General features: G+C 44.1%; 1 protein-coding gene across 3 annotated transcripts in view; it reads right to left on the bottom strand.

Annotated features, from left to right (window-relative positions):
• ADAMTS14 (ADAM metallopeptidase with thrombospondin type 1 motif 14) overlaps positions 1 to 12,219 on the bottom strand; it is a 213,834-nt gene that overhangs the window by 98,654 nt on the left and 102,961 nt on the right. For all 3 annotated transcript variants that reach the window (XM_073685737.1, XM_073685738.1, XM_073685739.1), the window contains exon 5: positions 7,339 to 7,422. In XM_073685737.1, coding sequence (XP_073541838.1) covers positions 7,339 to 7,422 — 84 coding nt within the window. The remainder of the gene's footprint in view (positions 1 to 7,338; positions 7,423 to 12,219) is intronic.

Genomic DNA, 12,219 nt, shown 5'->3' with positions numbered 1-12,219 from the left:
ACTTTATTATATGATCATGTTCATACACAGCATACTCTACTCCTTTATTATATAATCATGTTCATACACAGCATATACAATATGCTCTACTCCTTTATTATATAATCATGTTCATACACAGCATATACAGAATACTCTACTCCTTTATTATATGATGGTGTTCATGCTCAGTATCCACTACTGCTTTATTATATGATAATCTTCTGCTTTATTATATGATCATGATCATACACAGCATACTCTACTACTTAATTATATGACCATGATCATACACATCATCCACTAGTAGTTTATTATATAATCTTGTTCATACACAGCATATACAGTATAATCTATTACTTTATTATATAATCATGTTCATACACAGCATATACAGTATACTCTACTCCTTTATTATATGACGGTGTTCATTCTCAGTATCCACTACTGCTTTATTATATGATCATATTCATATACAATATACACTACTTTTTATTATATGATGTAGAATGATAGTCATTAAATTGTTTGTAAATGGCCTTATATTAGATTGATGGGCAGCAACAATTTCTTCTTTACTGATGTCTTTCTACCTTGGAATTGTGTTAATACACAACTGAATGCTCTCTGCCAAAACTCTTGCTTTTACAAATACAGTCACACTTAGACTTATAGAATCATAGAAAGTTAGAGTTGGAAGGGACCTCCAGGATCATCGTGTCCAACCCCTTGCTCAATGCAGGATTCACTAAACCATCTCAGTCAGGTGTCTGTTCAGCATCTGTTTGAAGATTTCCATTGAAGGAGAATGTGGCGCCCTGCTGAGCATTAGTGCCACAGATCCTAGAGGAGTGCATGGACGGATTCCTCCACAAGAGGCCCTCATAGCATACACACACCTCCATCTTCCACCTCAGACCACCAGAGGGAGCCCGTTAGGGATATAAATAGGGAAGGTGGAGCTAGGCAGTTCACTCTGGTCTGAAGTCTGGAGTAAGTTTGAAGTCTGTAAGGAGTCCAGTTACAGTCTAGTCTGGAATCTACAGTCAGTCTGCTGCAGCCAGAGAGGTTGTAAGGCCAGCCCAGACTCAGGGAGCTCAGGTTAGTGAGCCCAAGGCGTGCCGACGCCGTAAGAGCAGTGAAGAGTAGCGAGGCCTACTGCCAGTGTGAAGCCTAGTGAGGGCCCCGAGAGGCGGAAGGCAAGTGGAGTAAGCGAGCTACATAGGGGGCAGAGGAGCTTAGCCAGCTCACCCCAAGACCATACACCGGACACCGGGTCCGTGTCTGCAAGGATCTCTAGGACCAGCATAAACAACCGGAACCCCTGGAGAACTACATGTCCCAGGAACACCAAAAGCTGACCGTTATACCAGGGTCAGGAATCACTGAGGCCCAAGAGACCAAGGAGTGTGATCTCCAACAGAAGACCCTACCACCAGGTCAGCAGGTGCAAAACAGAGACCAAGTTAGGCCTAGCTTCAGGCAGATCACAAACTTATCAGGAAAAGGCAAGAAACAGGAGGCCCCACACCTGCTCACTGGGGAGAGTCCTGAAATGCACCCTTCACCCTACAGTGCCCTGGATCGTGCCTGAAACACCACCAGTAAAGGTACTGAAGTGAACTGTCGTGAGTGTGCCTATTCTTCTCCTGACCTGGCTGGGTCCCCTCTGTCCTGCATCCCTTCTCCTATGCTGCCCTGAGGCCCTGCTCCACCTGTGGGGAGCCGCACCAACTAAGCTGCCTGACCACTGGCCTCAGAGGACTGTAGCAGCGCTGGTGATCCTCACCAGACACCACGGGTGGCGTCACGAACAATTTCCCCTTTCCCATACACCTTTTTCCCCCAATTCCTTGCTTTTTAAGAGTGACCCCAGGGTACGGCCCCAGGAGCCGGCCACCGCGACATCCCCCAAAACTAACAGCAAGGCCTGGGCGCCGAGTTGTCCCCATCCCCTGGGCATGTCAAGAACTCATCACCTCTTGTGGCAGCCTGTTTCACTCATTGATCACCCTCACTGTCAAAAAAAATTTTCAATATCTAATCTGTATCTTCTCCCTTTCAGTTTCATTCCATTGCTTCTCGTGTTTCCATGTGAAAATGAGAATAAGGATGATCCCTCTACACTGTGACATCCCTTCAGATATTTGTAGACCCCTCTTAGGCTTCTCTTTTGCAAGCTAAACATTCCCAGATCTTTTAACTGTTCCTCATAGGACATAGTTTGCAGCCCATTCACCATCTTGGTAGCTCTTCTCTGAACTTAATCTAGTTTTTCAATGTATTTTTTAAAATGTGGTGCCCAGAACTGGACACAGTATTCCAGATGAGGTCTGACCAAGGAGGAGTAGAGGGGGATAATTACTTCATGTGATTCTAGACTCTATGCTTCTTTTAATACATCCCAGAACTGTGTTTGTTTTTTGTTGCTGTATCTCACTGTTGACTCATGTGCAGTTGGTGATCTATTAGTATACCTGTGTCTTTTTCACATGTGCTGTTGCTTAGTTCTATTCCCCCCATTCTGTAGATGTCCTTTTCGTTTTTCTTGCCCAGATGCAGAATCTTGCATTTCTCCCTGTTAAAGACCATTTTATTAGTCACTGTCCATTGTTCAAGCTTATCTAGATTCTTCTGAGTCTTTTCTCTGTCCTCTCTAGTGTTAGCTATCCCTCCTAGCTTTGCATCGTCTGCAAATTTGATTAGTTTACCTTCAGTTCCCTTATCTAGATCAGTTCTAAAAATATTGAACAAAACTGGGGACGGACAGAGTCTTGTGGTACCCCACTTGAAACACTCTTCCAATTGGATGTGCAGCTATTTATTACCACTCTTTGAGTACAATCACTGAGCTAGTTATGAATCCACCTAACCGTAGTATTGTCAATCCCATACCTGGTCATATTTTCAATAAGGATAGTATGAGATACTTTATCAAATGCTTTGCTGAAGTCAAGATATATATATATATATATATATATATATACCGCATTTCCCTGATCCACCCAGTCAGTGATTCCATCATAGAAGGAAATTAGATTAGTCTGGCATGACTTGTTTGCTACAAACCCATGCTGGCTCTGGTTAATTACTGTATTCTTATCCAAGTATTTACATGCATGCTGTTTAATAATTTGTTCAAAGAACTTTCCTGGTATAGAAGTAAGGCTCACTGATCTATAATTTCCTGACTCCATCTTCTTTCCTTTTTTGAAGTTAGGGACAATATTTGCCCTTCTTCAACCTCCTGAGACTTCTCATGTTCTCCAGGAATTTTCAAAGGTTCTGGCTAGTGGTTCTGCAATTTCCTCTGCTATATCTTTCAGTACCCTAGGACAGTGCTGGCGAACCTATCGCACGCAGAGCCCTCCCTAAGGGCACGCGCGCCATCGCCGCAGTATTAGCGCTACTGGACCTGGCCCGGCGGGTGAGTACTCTGAGCCCGCCGACGCCAGCATTGCTACTTCAGCTAGATGTGCGTCCTCTGACACACATCTAGCTGAAGCGTATTGCAGCGCACGAGTTGCCAGGCCCGTGCGCCGCAATACACGCTGCTGGCCAATCAGAGGCCAGCAGCTGATGTCAGCGTCCAGGCGACCGGGCGCATGGCAGTGACATCATGCGCCCCGTCGCTAGGACGCTGGAGTCAGCTGCTGGCTACAGGAGAGGATGCGGCGCGGGAGAGGAAGGAAGGTGAGTAGGAGTGTTTATTATGTTTTTTTTTTTTATATGAACAGCGGTGCCAGCAGGATGAAATGGGGGCGGTGGGGGGTGGACGACAGCAATATATACTGTACATGGAATGGGGGGCGGAATGGGGGGCGGGATGGGGGAACAGCAATATATAAATGGAATGGGGGGTGGGAGGGGGGAACAGCAATATATACATTGAATGGGAGGGGGGAGGGGAAGAGCATATATACATGGAATGGGAGGGGGGAGGGAAAGAGTATATATACATGGAATGGGAGGGAAAGAGCATATGTACATGGAATGGGGGGGGAGGGAAAGAGCATATATACATGGCATGGGAGGGAAAGATCATATATACATGGAATAGGAGGGAAAGAGCATATATACATGGAATGGGGGCAGCATATATACATGGAATGGGGGGAAAACAGCATATATACATGGAATGGGGGGGGGAAACAGCATATATACATGGAATGGGGGGAAACAGCATATATACATGGAATGGGGGGGAACCATATATACATGGATTGGGGGGGCATATATACATGGAATGGGGGGAAACTGCATATATACATGGAATGGGAGGAAACAGCATAAATATATGGATTGGGGAGGGCAGCCATATATACATGGATTGGGGGAGGGCGGCATATATGTATGGATGGGGGCATATAACAAGATGGGGGTGAGCACATTCTTTATTTCTGCAGTCTCATACCCCTGCTCCTTTCTGTGGCTGCTCTATGCTACCCTTGTCTGCTCTCTGTATGAGTTGTTTTTTCTAAACTAAAACCTCAGTATTCTGGTTAATTTGCCGTGTTGGGACTTGGTGATAAATAAGTGGGTTTTGGATTGCAGTTTGGGCACTCGGTCCGTAAAAGGTTCGCCACTGCCCTAGGATGTAATTCATCTGGACCAGCAGAATTAATTTAAATGAGCTACCATATTTTAAGACGCACTTTTTTCCTCCAAAATTTTGGAGGAAAGTGGGGGGTACGTCTTATAGTCCGAATATTATATACCTGTATACACTGTATGGCTCTGCGTGGTAGGAGGTGTGGGGGAGCGAAAGCGGGGGATCAGCGTGGCACAGGAGGCAGCAGCCGCCTGCTGCAGCCTACGCTGTGCCCGCTACTAAAGAAAATGAATATTCCCTGCTCCCCACGCCCATGGGCGTGGAGAGCAATGAATATTAATTTTCCTTAATAGCCGGCACCCTGTAGCCGCAGTGCGGCTCCAGCTGCTGCTCTGCGGGCTGTGTGCCCACTATTAAAGCTCATGAATATTCGCTACAACCCATTTTCTGACTGCAGAGCGGCAGCAGGAGCCACGCTGCGGTACAGTGTGCCGGTTATTGAAGAGACTGAATGGTCACTGCTCCCCATGCACACAGTCCCAGTGCAGGGAGCAGTGACTATTACGGCACAGCATCTCACACTGTGTGAGGGAGCATGGCGGGGACGCAATGCACATCCTGCCATGCTTGACTCACACAGTTAGAGTGTCGGCAGTAGAGCAGGACAGTGCTGGAGGAGAGAGGAGGTGAGTATGATTATTTAGTTTTTGTGGGCAGCATGATAGGGCTCAAGGGGTGCCATGCATACCAGGATGGGGGATCAAGGGGTGCCATGCATACCAGGATGGGGGATCAAGGGGTGCCATGCATACCAGGATCAAGGGGTGCCATGCATACCAGGATGGGGGATCAAGGGGTGCCGTGCATACCAGAATGGGAGATCAAGGGGTGCCATGCATACCAGGATGGGGGATCAAGGGGTGCCATGCATACCAGGAAGGGGGATCAATGCGTGCCATGCATACCAGGAAGGGGGATCAAGGGATGCCATGCCTACCAGAAAGGGGGATCAATGGGTGCCATAAATACCAGGATGGGGGATCAAGGGGTGCCATGCATACCAGGAAGGGGGATCAAGGGGTGTCATGCATACCAGGATGGGAGATCAAGGGGTGCCATGCAAACCAGGATGCGGGATCAAGGGATACCATGCATACCAGGATGGGGATGAGGGCCACGTATACCAGGATAGGATGGGGGCCGCGTATACCAGGAAGGAGGGGCCATACATACCAGGATGGAGGATATTAACAGAATTGGATTGAATTGGATATTAACAGAATACCAGTGTCGGCAGCAGACCCCCTCCTCCATAACAGGGCATCATGACCACATTTTTTGCTTAAATATTTTTCCTATTTTCCTCCTCTAAAACCTTAGGTGCGTATTATGGTCCAGTGCGTCTTATAGTCCGAAAAACATGGTAAGTGTTCCCTCACCATCTCTCTGTTTATAGATAGTGTGGATTCTTTTATTTCTTCGATAGCACAGTGAAGATCAGTTGATGTTACATTTGCTTTCTTAGAGAATACAGATGCAAAATAGGAATTTAAAAGTTCGGCCGTCTCAACATCATTTTTGACCACTTCACCCTTTTCATCCTGTAAAAATGCTATAGCATCTTTTACTTTTCTTTTGCTTTTGACATCCCCACAAAATCCTTTGTTATTGCTTTTGGTCTCCCTTGCAAGCCTCACTCGATTACTGGCTTTAGCTCTTCAGCATTAAAGTGTTCTTTAGATATGCCCCCCTCTTTCCATTTGATATGCATTTCTTTTTTGCTTTTTAGCAAGTGTTTAAGTTCTGTGTTCATCCACCCTGGTCTCTTTAAATGCTTCCAATTCTTCCTTCTTTTTGGGATTTTTAATGATTGTGCAGTGAGAATTTCCCAGCCACTTTTACTTCCTCAATCATTTCCTCCCATTAGATAAGAATTAGGTCCAAGAAGGCAGATTCTCTTGTTCTCTCTTCTACCTTACTGATATACAATTAATCAAGGGCATTTGATGAGCAGGATCTGGCTGCTAGTTATCCTGCTCATTCCTACGGAAGCGGTAAGGGTGTACTTAATTTTCTACACACTGCTTCTGCATTTTGGAATATTTTTTGTTAAATAAACAATGACACAGTGTAGTTTTCATGTGTTGTTGTTTGTCTGATGTTGCATTTACCAATTTTTAAAACCTTCTTATGACCAGATATTTGTTTATTATCTCCTGATATTTTAGGTCATACAATTGAAATGGGGTGGTGTACTTATTTTTTTTCTCATGGCTGTATATATACCACCCCATGGAATATTTTCAGTTGGCCCCACTGAGTTTTGATATAACAACTTTTTATACTTTTTTATTAACACAGATAAATGATTATTTTATTAATCTATTTTATTTTGCAAAAGATTTTCTACTATTTTGTAGCACCATTTTATGTACAAAAAATGTTAGCATTTATTTATTTATTTATTTATTTTTTATGGGAAATGGGGGTGGGGTAATGCAAATAGCAGAGCAATTCTGCCATAGTTTTTTTTGTTTAATAAGGCATGTGAATAATATAATGCACGATAATAATTTTATGGTCTTTTTTTTAAATTTTATTAAACTTTACATAACTTTTTTTTTGTTTTTAACATTACTAGATTTTAACATTTTACTACTATGCTACATATGGCAGCTATGGGGTTTTTGTTCAACTTTCAACCCTTGCGAGCCTTCTTTTGTTTTGATCCATTGCTGTGGAAGATTGGCTGTTAATCATGACATGAACTCAACTTTTGTGTATGTATCATATTCTTGAATTCTTACCTGTCTGTATCCTACCATGATCATCCGAACCAGCACTATGTTAATATGGACCCCCAGCGATTCATCGTGGTAAATTTCATCAACCTGAAAGAGAAAACCTAATTTATATATTTACAGTATAAGCTTCATATATCTAATATATTAGCAGAAAATTCCATAATGCCTCAAAAATGCTAAGTATATGAATTAAGAAACTATATTATTGCATGACATGTTTCATTATAAATGAAAAAAAAAACTATCAAGCTTTTCATTTTGTGATGGTTCGGAAAGACGATACCTATTATCCTATTATCCATAAATACACATAAAAATGCTAGATAGAGTATCAAAAATCTCTCTCTTTATTTCTCTCTCTCTCTCTCTCTCTCTCTCTCTCTCTCTCTATATATATATGCAAACCAGAGTAATTAAAAGGGACTGGAGTGAGATGCGCAAAATCAATGCAACTTTTTTTGGTAAAGGTTGCATTTCATGAATCAAACTGCAACATCTGGATAAGCAAAGTTGTTGAGGAGGAATTAAAAGACTTCTAACGTTTTCTGTTGCATAGCTCAAAGCTATGCAAACACCTTATTTTCTGGTTTCTGGCAGGGCAGGCACTCCTCCTTTACGGACAGTTCTGGTGAGCAGCAGAATTGTAGTATTAATGGAACTATAAAGCTCAGCACATGTTTTGCTGTCACATATTCAGTTATCATTGTTTGAGTTTACATTGCTATCTCTATAGTTACACATAAAGATAACAGGGCATTTGAATGAGCTTAGTGAGGGCCGTGATTAAGAGAACTGCTCTGAAAGGAGTTGATAGTAAGGGCAGGTGATTTTGCAGGATTTATAACAGCAGTTTATCAGGAGCTGAGAAGGAGGGAGGTGAGCAGATAACTACTATATTGAAATAAACAGGCTAGAGCGAGCTGACTGGTATGTTAGGATTTAACCCGTCTTGGAATGTATCTAGTATGCACAGTGGCCAAAGTCTGAGCAGGCACTGGAGGCCAAGCTTCATGGAAACCAGCTGTACACTATGTAAGTTAAAAACTATCATTGCAAGAAAATGACAGCAGCTAAAAAAAAACAAGTCATTAGTAAATTTGCATATTTTCATGCTAACTAATTAAAACAATTTAAGAATTTGAGAATACCCCTTTAAAAAAAGAAAGAAAACTTAAGAATTGACACCAATCTGTAAAAAATAAAGCACAGATACTAAAGCCACTAATAAAAGAGCAAATTACTACAGAAAACTGGAGAAACAACAATGATGAATTGGAGTCTAAAAGTTTACAAAACCAGCTCTTCAGATAAACCAGAGGTCCATCCAGATCACCATATGTGGGGATAAGGAGGTTGGAAATTACTTTTTTTTGCATGTTTACTCTGGTTTTCATGTATCAGTAGTGATGGTCTTGCACAGGGAACTCACACAATAGTGTTCATTGCCACTGAATTTAAGTCTTACCATAATATTGGTTGTCACAATATGACGACCAGTGTCATTTTATGACTATATTCTGTTGTTTAGGCCAGTCTGCTATATATTTCATTTGTACACCTGTAGGACCCCTGCATATTTCTCCGGCTGTGTAGACTCATGTTCATGTCCTTCATATACTATTAGTTTGTTATGGTTTTACTATGTAATAAAGACAATATATATTTGTGATACGTTCTATTTGCATTTATTTATTTGGTGTTTGGTACTGAAAGAGTTAAAACCCATGAACTGTGAAGAAGAGAAGACAACTAGCAATATGGAATCCCCTTTCTTCCGGATCACAGTATCACATATCCCACTGACTTTGCTTTTTCATTCCTAGAACATAGTTCCAATTGTGCTCCTGGTGCATGAAGGATGGAGCTGTTTCAAGAGATGTTAACGCCAAATAAAGAAACGTATATCAGAGGACAGACTGTTTGAAGAGTCTCCATAGATACATAAATATACAAACTTTCTGACCTTCCCCTTTTTACCACTTGTTTTAACAGAGTTCTGCAAACTTTGCTGAGGCCTAGCTGGAAAGTTAATAGAAGCAAGATAGAACAGTCTGGTGGTATTTTATGTTAAGTTAGAAAGAAGCCATTTACAGTACTGCCAGCTCACTGCAGAAAGCTGCCATTAGATACAAAGAACTGAAAAAAATAAACTAATCTCAATCAAGGCTTAACACTAGTGCATCTAAATCTGTTGACTTTCAGATATTTTACACTTGCAATAAATCTCTATTTTTTGTAGGTAATGGGGATATACTTAAAACTAATTTTCCATCTTAAAAACTCCTACTCTATGTAGACTCAGTGGTCATCAGCTGAACACAGCTCTCAAGCTTCTTTTTCACTTAATGGGAATCTGGCACCAGGTTTTCGCTACCCTGTCTGCATTCAGCATGATATAGGTGCCACTACCCTGATTCCAGTGATGGATCACTTACTGGGTTACGTGTTGTATTTTTTAGAAAATCACTGTTTATCTGCTGCAGATCTATCAGATCTCTGAATGCTGAGCTCTGTATAACCCCGCCAACACCACTGATTGGCAGCTTTCTGGTGGTGGGGTTATTCAAAACTCATGGATATGGAGACTACATGGCAGGAAGTTTATTAGTTAAATAGTGATAATCACCTGCTGATAAAACTGTGATTTTATTAAAACTACAGCTAGCAGCTTTGGAAGTGACAAATCACTGGAATCAGGGTCTCTGTCTCTACATTATGCTGCTATCAGATTAGGTGACAGATTTCCTTAAATAAAGACTACCACTGTGCTAATAATTGATCTTGCAGTGCTGTCCATGTCAAGTTCACTGGTTAGAACTAGTGTTGAGCCACCCCCGTAGTGTTCGAGTTCGGTTCGGTTCGTCGAACACCCGTGTGTTCGCCGAACTGTTCGTCGAACTGTTCGTCGAACACCTTCGAACGCCGTTAAAACCAATGGCAGGCAAACAAAAACACATAGAAACACATAGAAAACACATTCAAAGGTGTCCAAAAGCTGACAAACTGCTCAGAAGACACAACTAACACATGGAAAAGTGACAAGTACATATAGTCATGCGAAAAGAAAAGAGGTGGAGGAGTAAAAGGAGGGGGAGACACAGATATAGGCATGTCCAAAAAGTGAGAAGCCGACACGTTCAGTCCGCTCCTGCCCGTGCCACCTCCGTGTCGCCGGGTTTGTGCCAGAGCCGCGGTGAACCCTGACGGCCAGCCCCCCTCTCCCAATACTGGTGCCTGTCCGCTGGTGGGTCGAGCGAGCCCCCCTGTGGTGGAGGCAGCTCTAAGCTTTTTAATTTAAATTGTCTCTCTAATTTGAATGAATACACTTTAAATCCATTTACAAGGATCTATTGGAGGGCAAGTCTCATGCCAGCAGCCGCGGTAATTCCAGCTCCAGTAGCGTCCACTAAAGCTGCTGCAGTTAAAAAGCTTTTATAAGGATCGAGCTCGGCTGTCCACCGCAAGGCATCCTACTGCCAGTCCCAGCCCCTATGCCTTGGGGTGCCTCCTGATGCTCTTCACTGAGTATCCCGTGGTCCCGAAGCATTTCCTTTGAAAAAATTAAGTGTCCAAACTACAGGTGGTGTAGCTTGCTTAACAGCCGGGATAATCCGCTGACTAGCAGACACTGCTACTAGGCACAAAGTATTTCCTGGGCTAGATGCAGTTAAAAATTTGTAATTAGATACTCTCGTTGGATGCTGAGAAAGCATTCCATAGAGTCTCCTGGCACGCCATATATGATTCTCTTAAAAAGCTTGGGGTAGGGGTCTAGGGGACCCTTTTATAGCCAAAATCACGGCCCTGTATCGCAATACGTCACCTAGGCTGAAGATAAATGGAACTGTAGCACCCTGAGGGCTCGGTTGCTACAGAGGTATTGCACCTCACCCAGAGGTGTGATATCTCACTCTCAGGTAAGGATGTAGTGTGGATCAGGACCCGACACCTGCATGCATTACACCACATTGCCGTGGGGCAGGGCGACCAATATGCCCCTGAGATGGGCACGACAGTCCCTGTCCCTGGCTGGAGTGGGGGGAGGGAACACTGAGGAAGGGGAACCCTGTAGTGCAGGAGCAGGGAGGAAGCAGTTCCTGGGTGCATTGAGAAGGGAGTATAAAAGGTGGGCACCATCTTAGTTCAGTGCAGAGAAGTCTGAGCAGAAGTGGCAGGGAGCAGGGGCTCTGCATGAGCTCTGCTCCGGAGGCGGGCCTAGTAACAGAGGCCCAGGCCTGGAAGAGGGAGAAGGAAGGAAGAGGAGCGGAGAAGGCTCCAGGAACGAGGAACGAAGGGATCCCAGGAGTGCGGACGGGCGAGTCGCCACCGCACGCCCGAATCCACCTGCGTGGAGGGGTCAGGCCAAAGGGGGAGACCGGTCCCCGAAACTAGTGGAGGCAGGAAACGACCCTCAGCTAGAAACAGGAGGCTGTGACATTTTATGTGGCGCAGCCCTTCGCTACACCCGCTAGGAAGGCACCACATAGGGTCAGGGAAACTGGCGCCAAGTTTACCAAGAGGAGGCCCAAGGCAGCCGGACAGAAGGGTTGGTAAGAAAGGCCAGACAAAGGACACACAAAGGGGGTCCTGTGAAGCGCTCCAAAGTTATCTGGGAGTTGTCTGAGCCCCTCACCTGGTGAGCACAGTACGACGTGGGCAGCCGTTACCTGCAGACGTGGTCTGGATAATAAGAACTGTGAGTAAAGGCCCTGGACTGCATCACTGACTCCGTGTCGTTACTGCTGCTGCCCTGCACCATCTCCCCCATCCTCCGCATACACTGCCCTGAGGCTATACTTCTCCCGTGGGGAGTTATGCTACGCTCTGCTGCACCCACAACACCAGCCTCAGCGGTCTGCCCTGGAGCGGCGGTTCACTCTGACC

The sequence above is a fragment of the Phyllobates terribilis genome, unplaced genomic scaffold (genome assembly GCF_046119375.1).
Source record: "Phyllobates terribilis strain yellow unplaced genomic scaffold, ASM4611937v1 Scaffold_5__5_contigs__length_657084704, whole genome shotgun sequence".
NCBI lineage: Eukaryota > Metazoa > Chordata > Amphibia > Anura > Dendrobatidae > Phyllobates > Phyllobates terribilis.
This window is presented reverse-complemented; position numbering and strand designations above follow the sequence as displayed.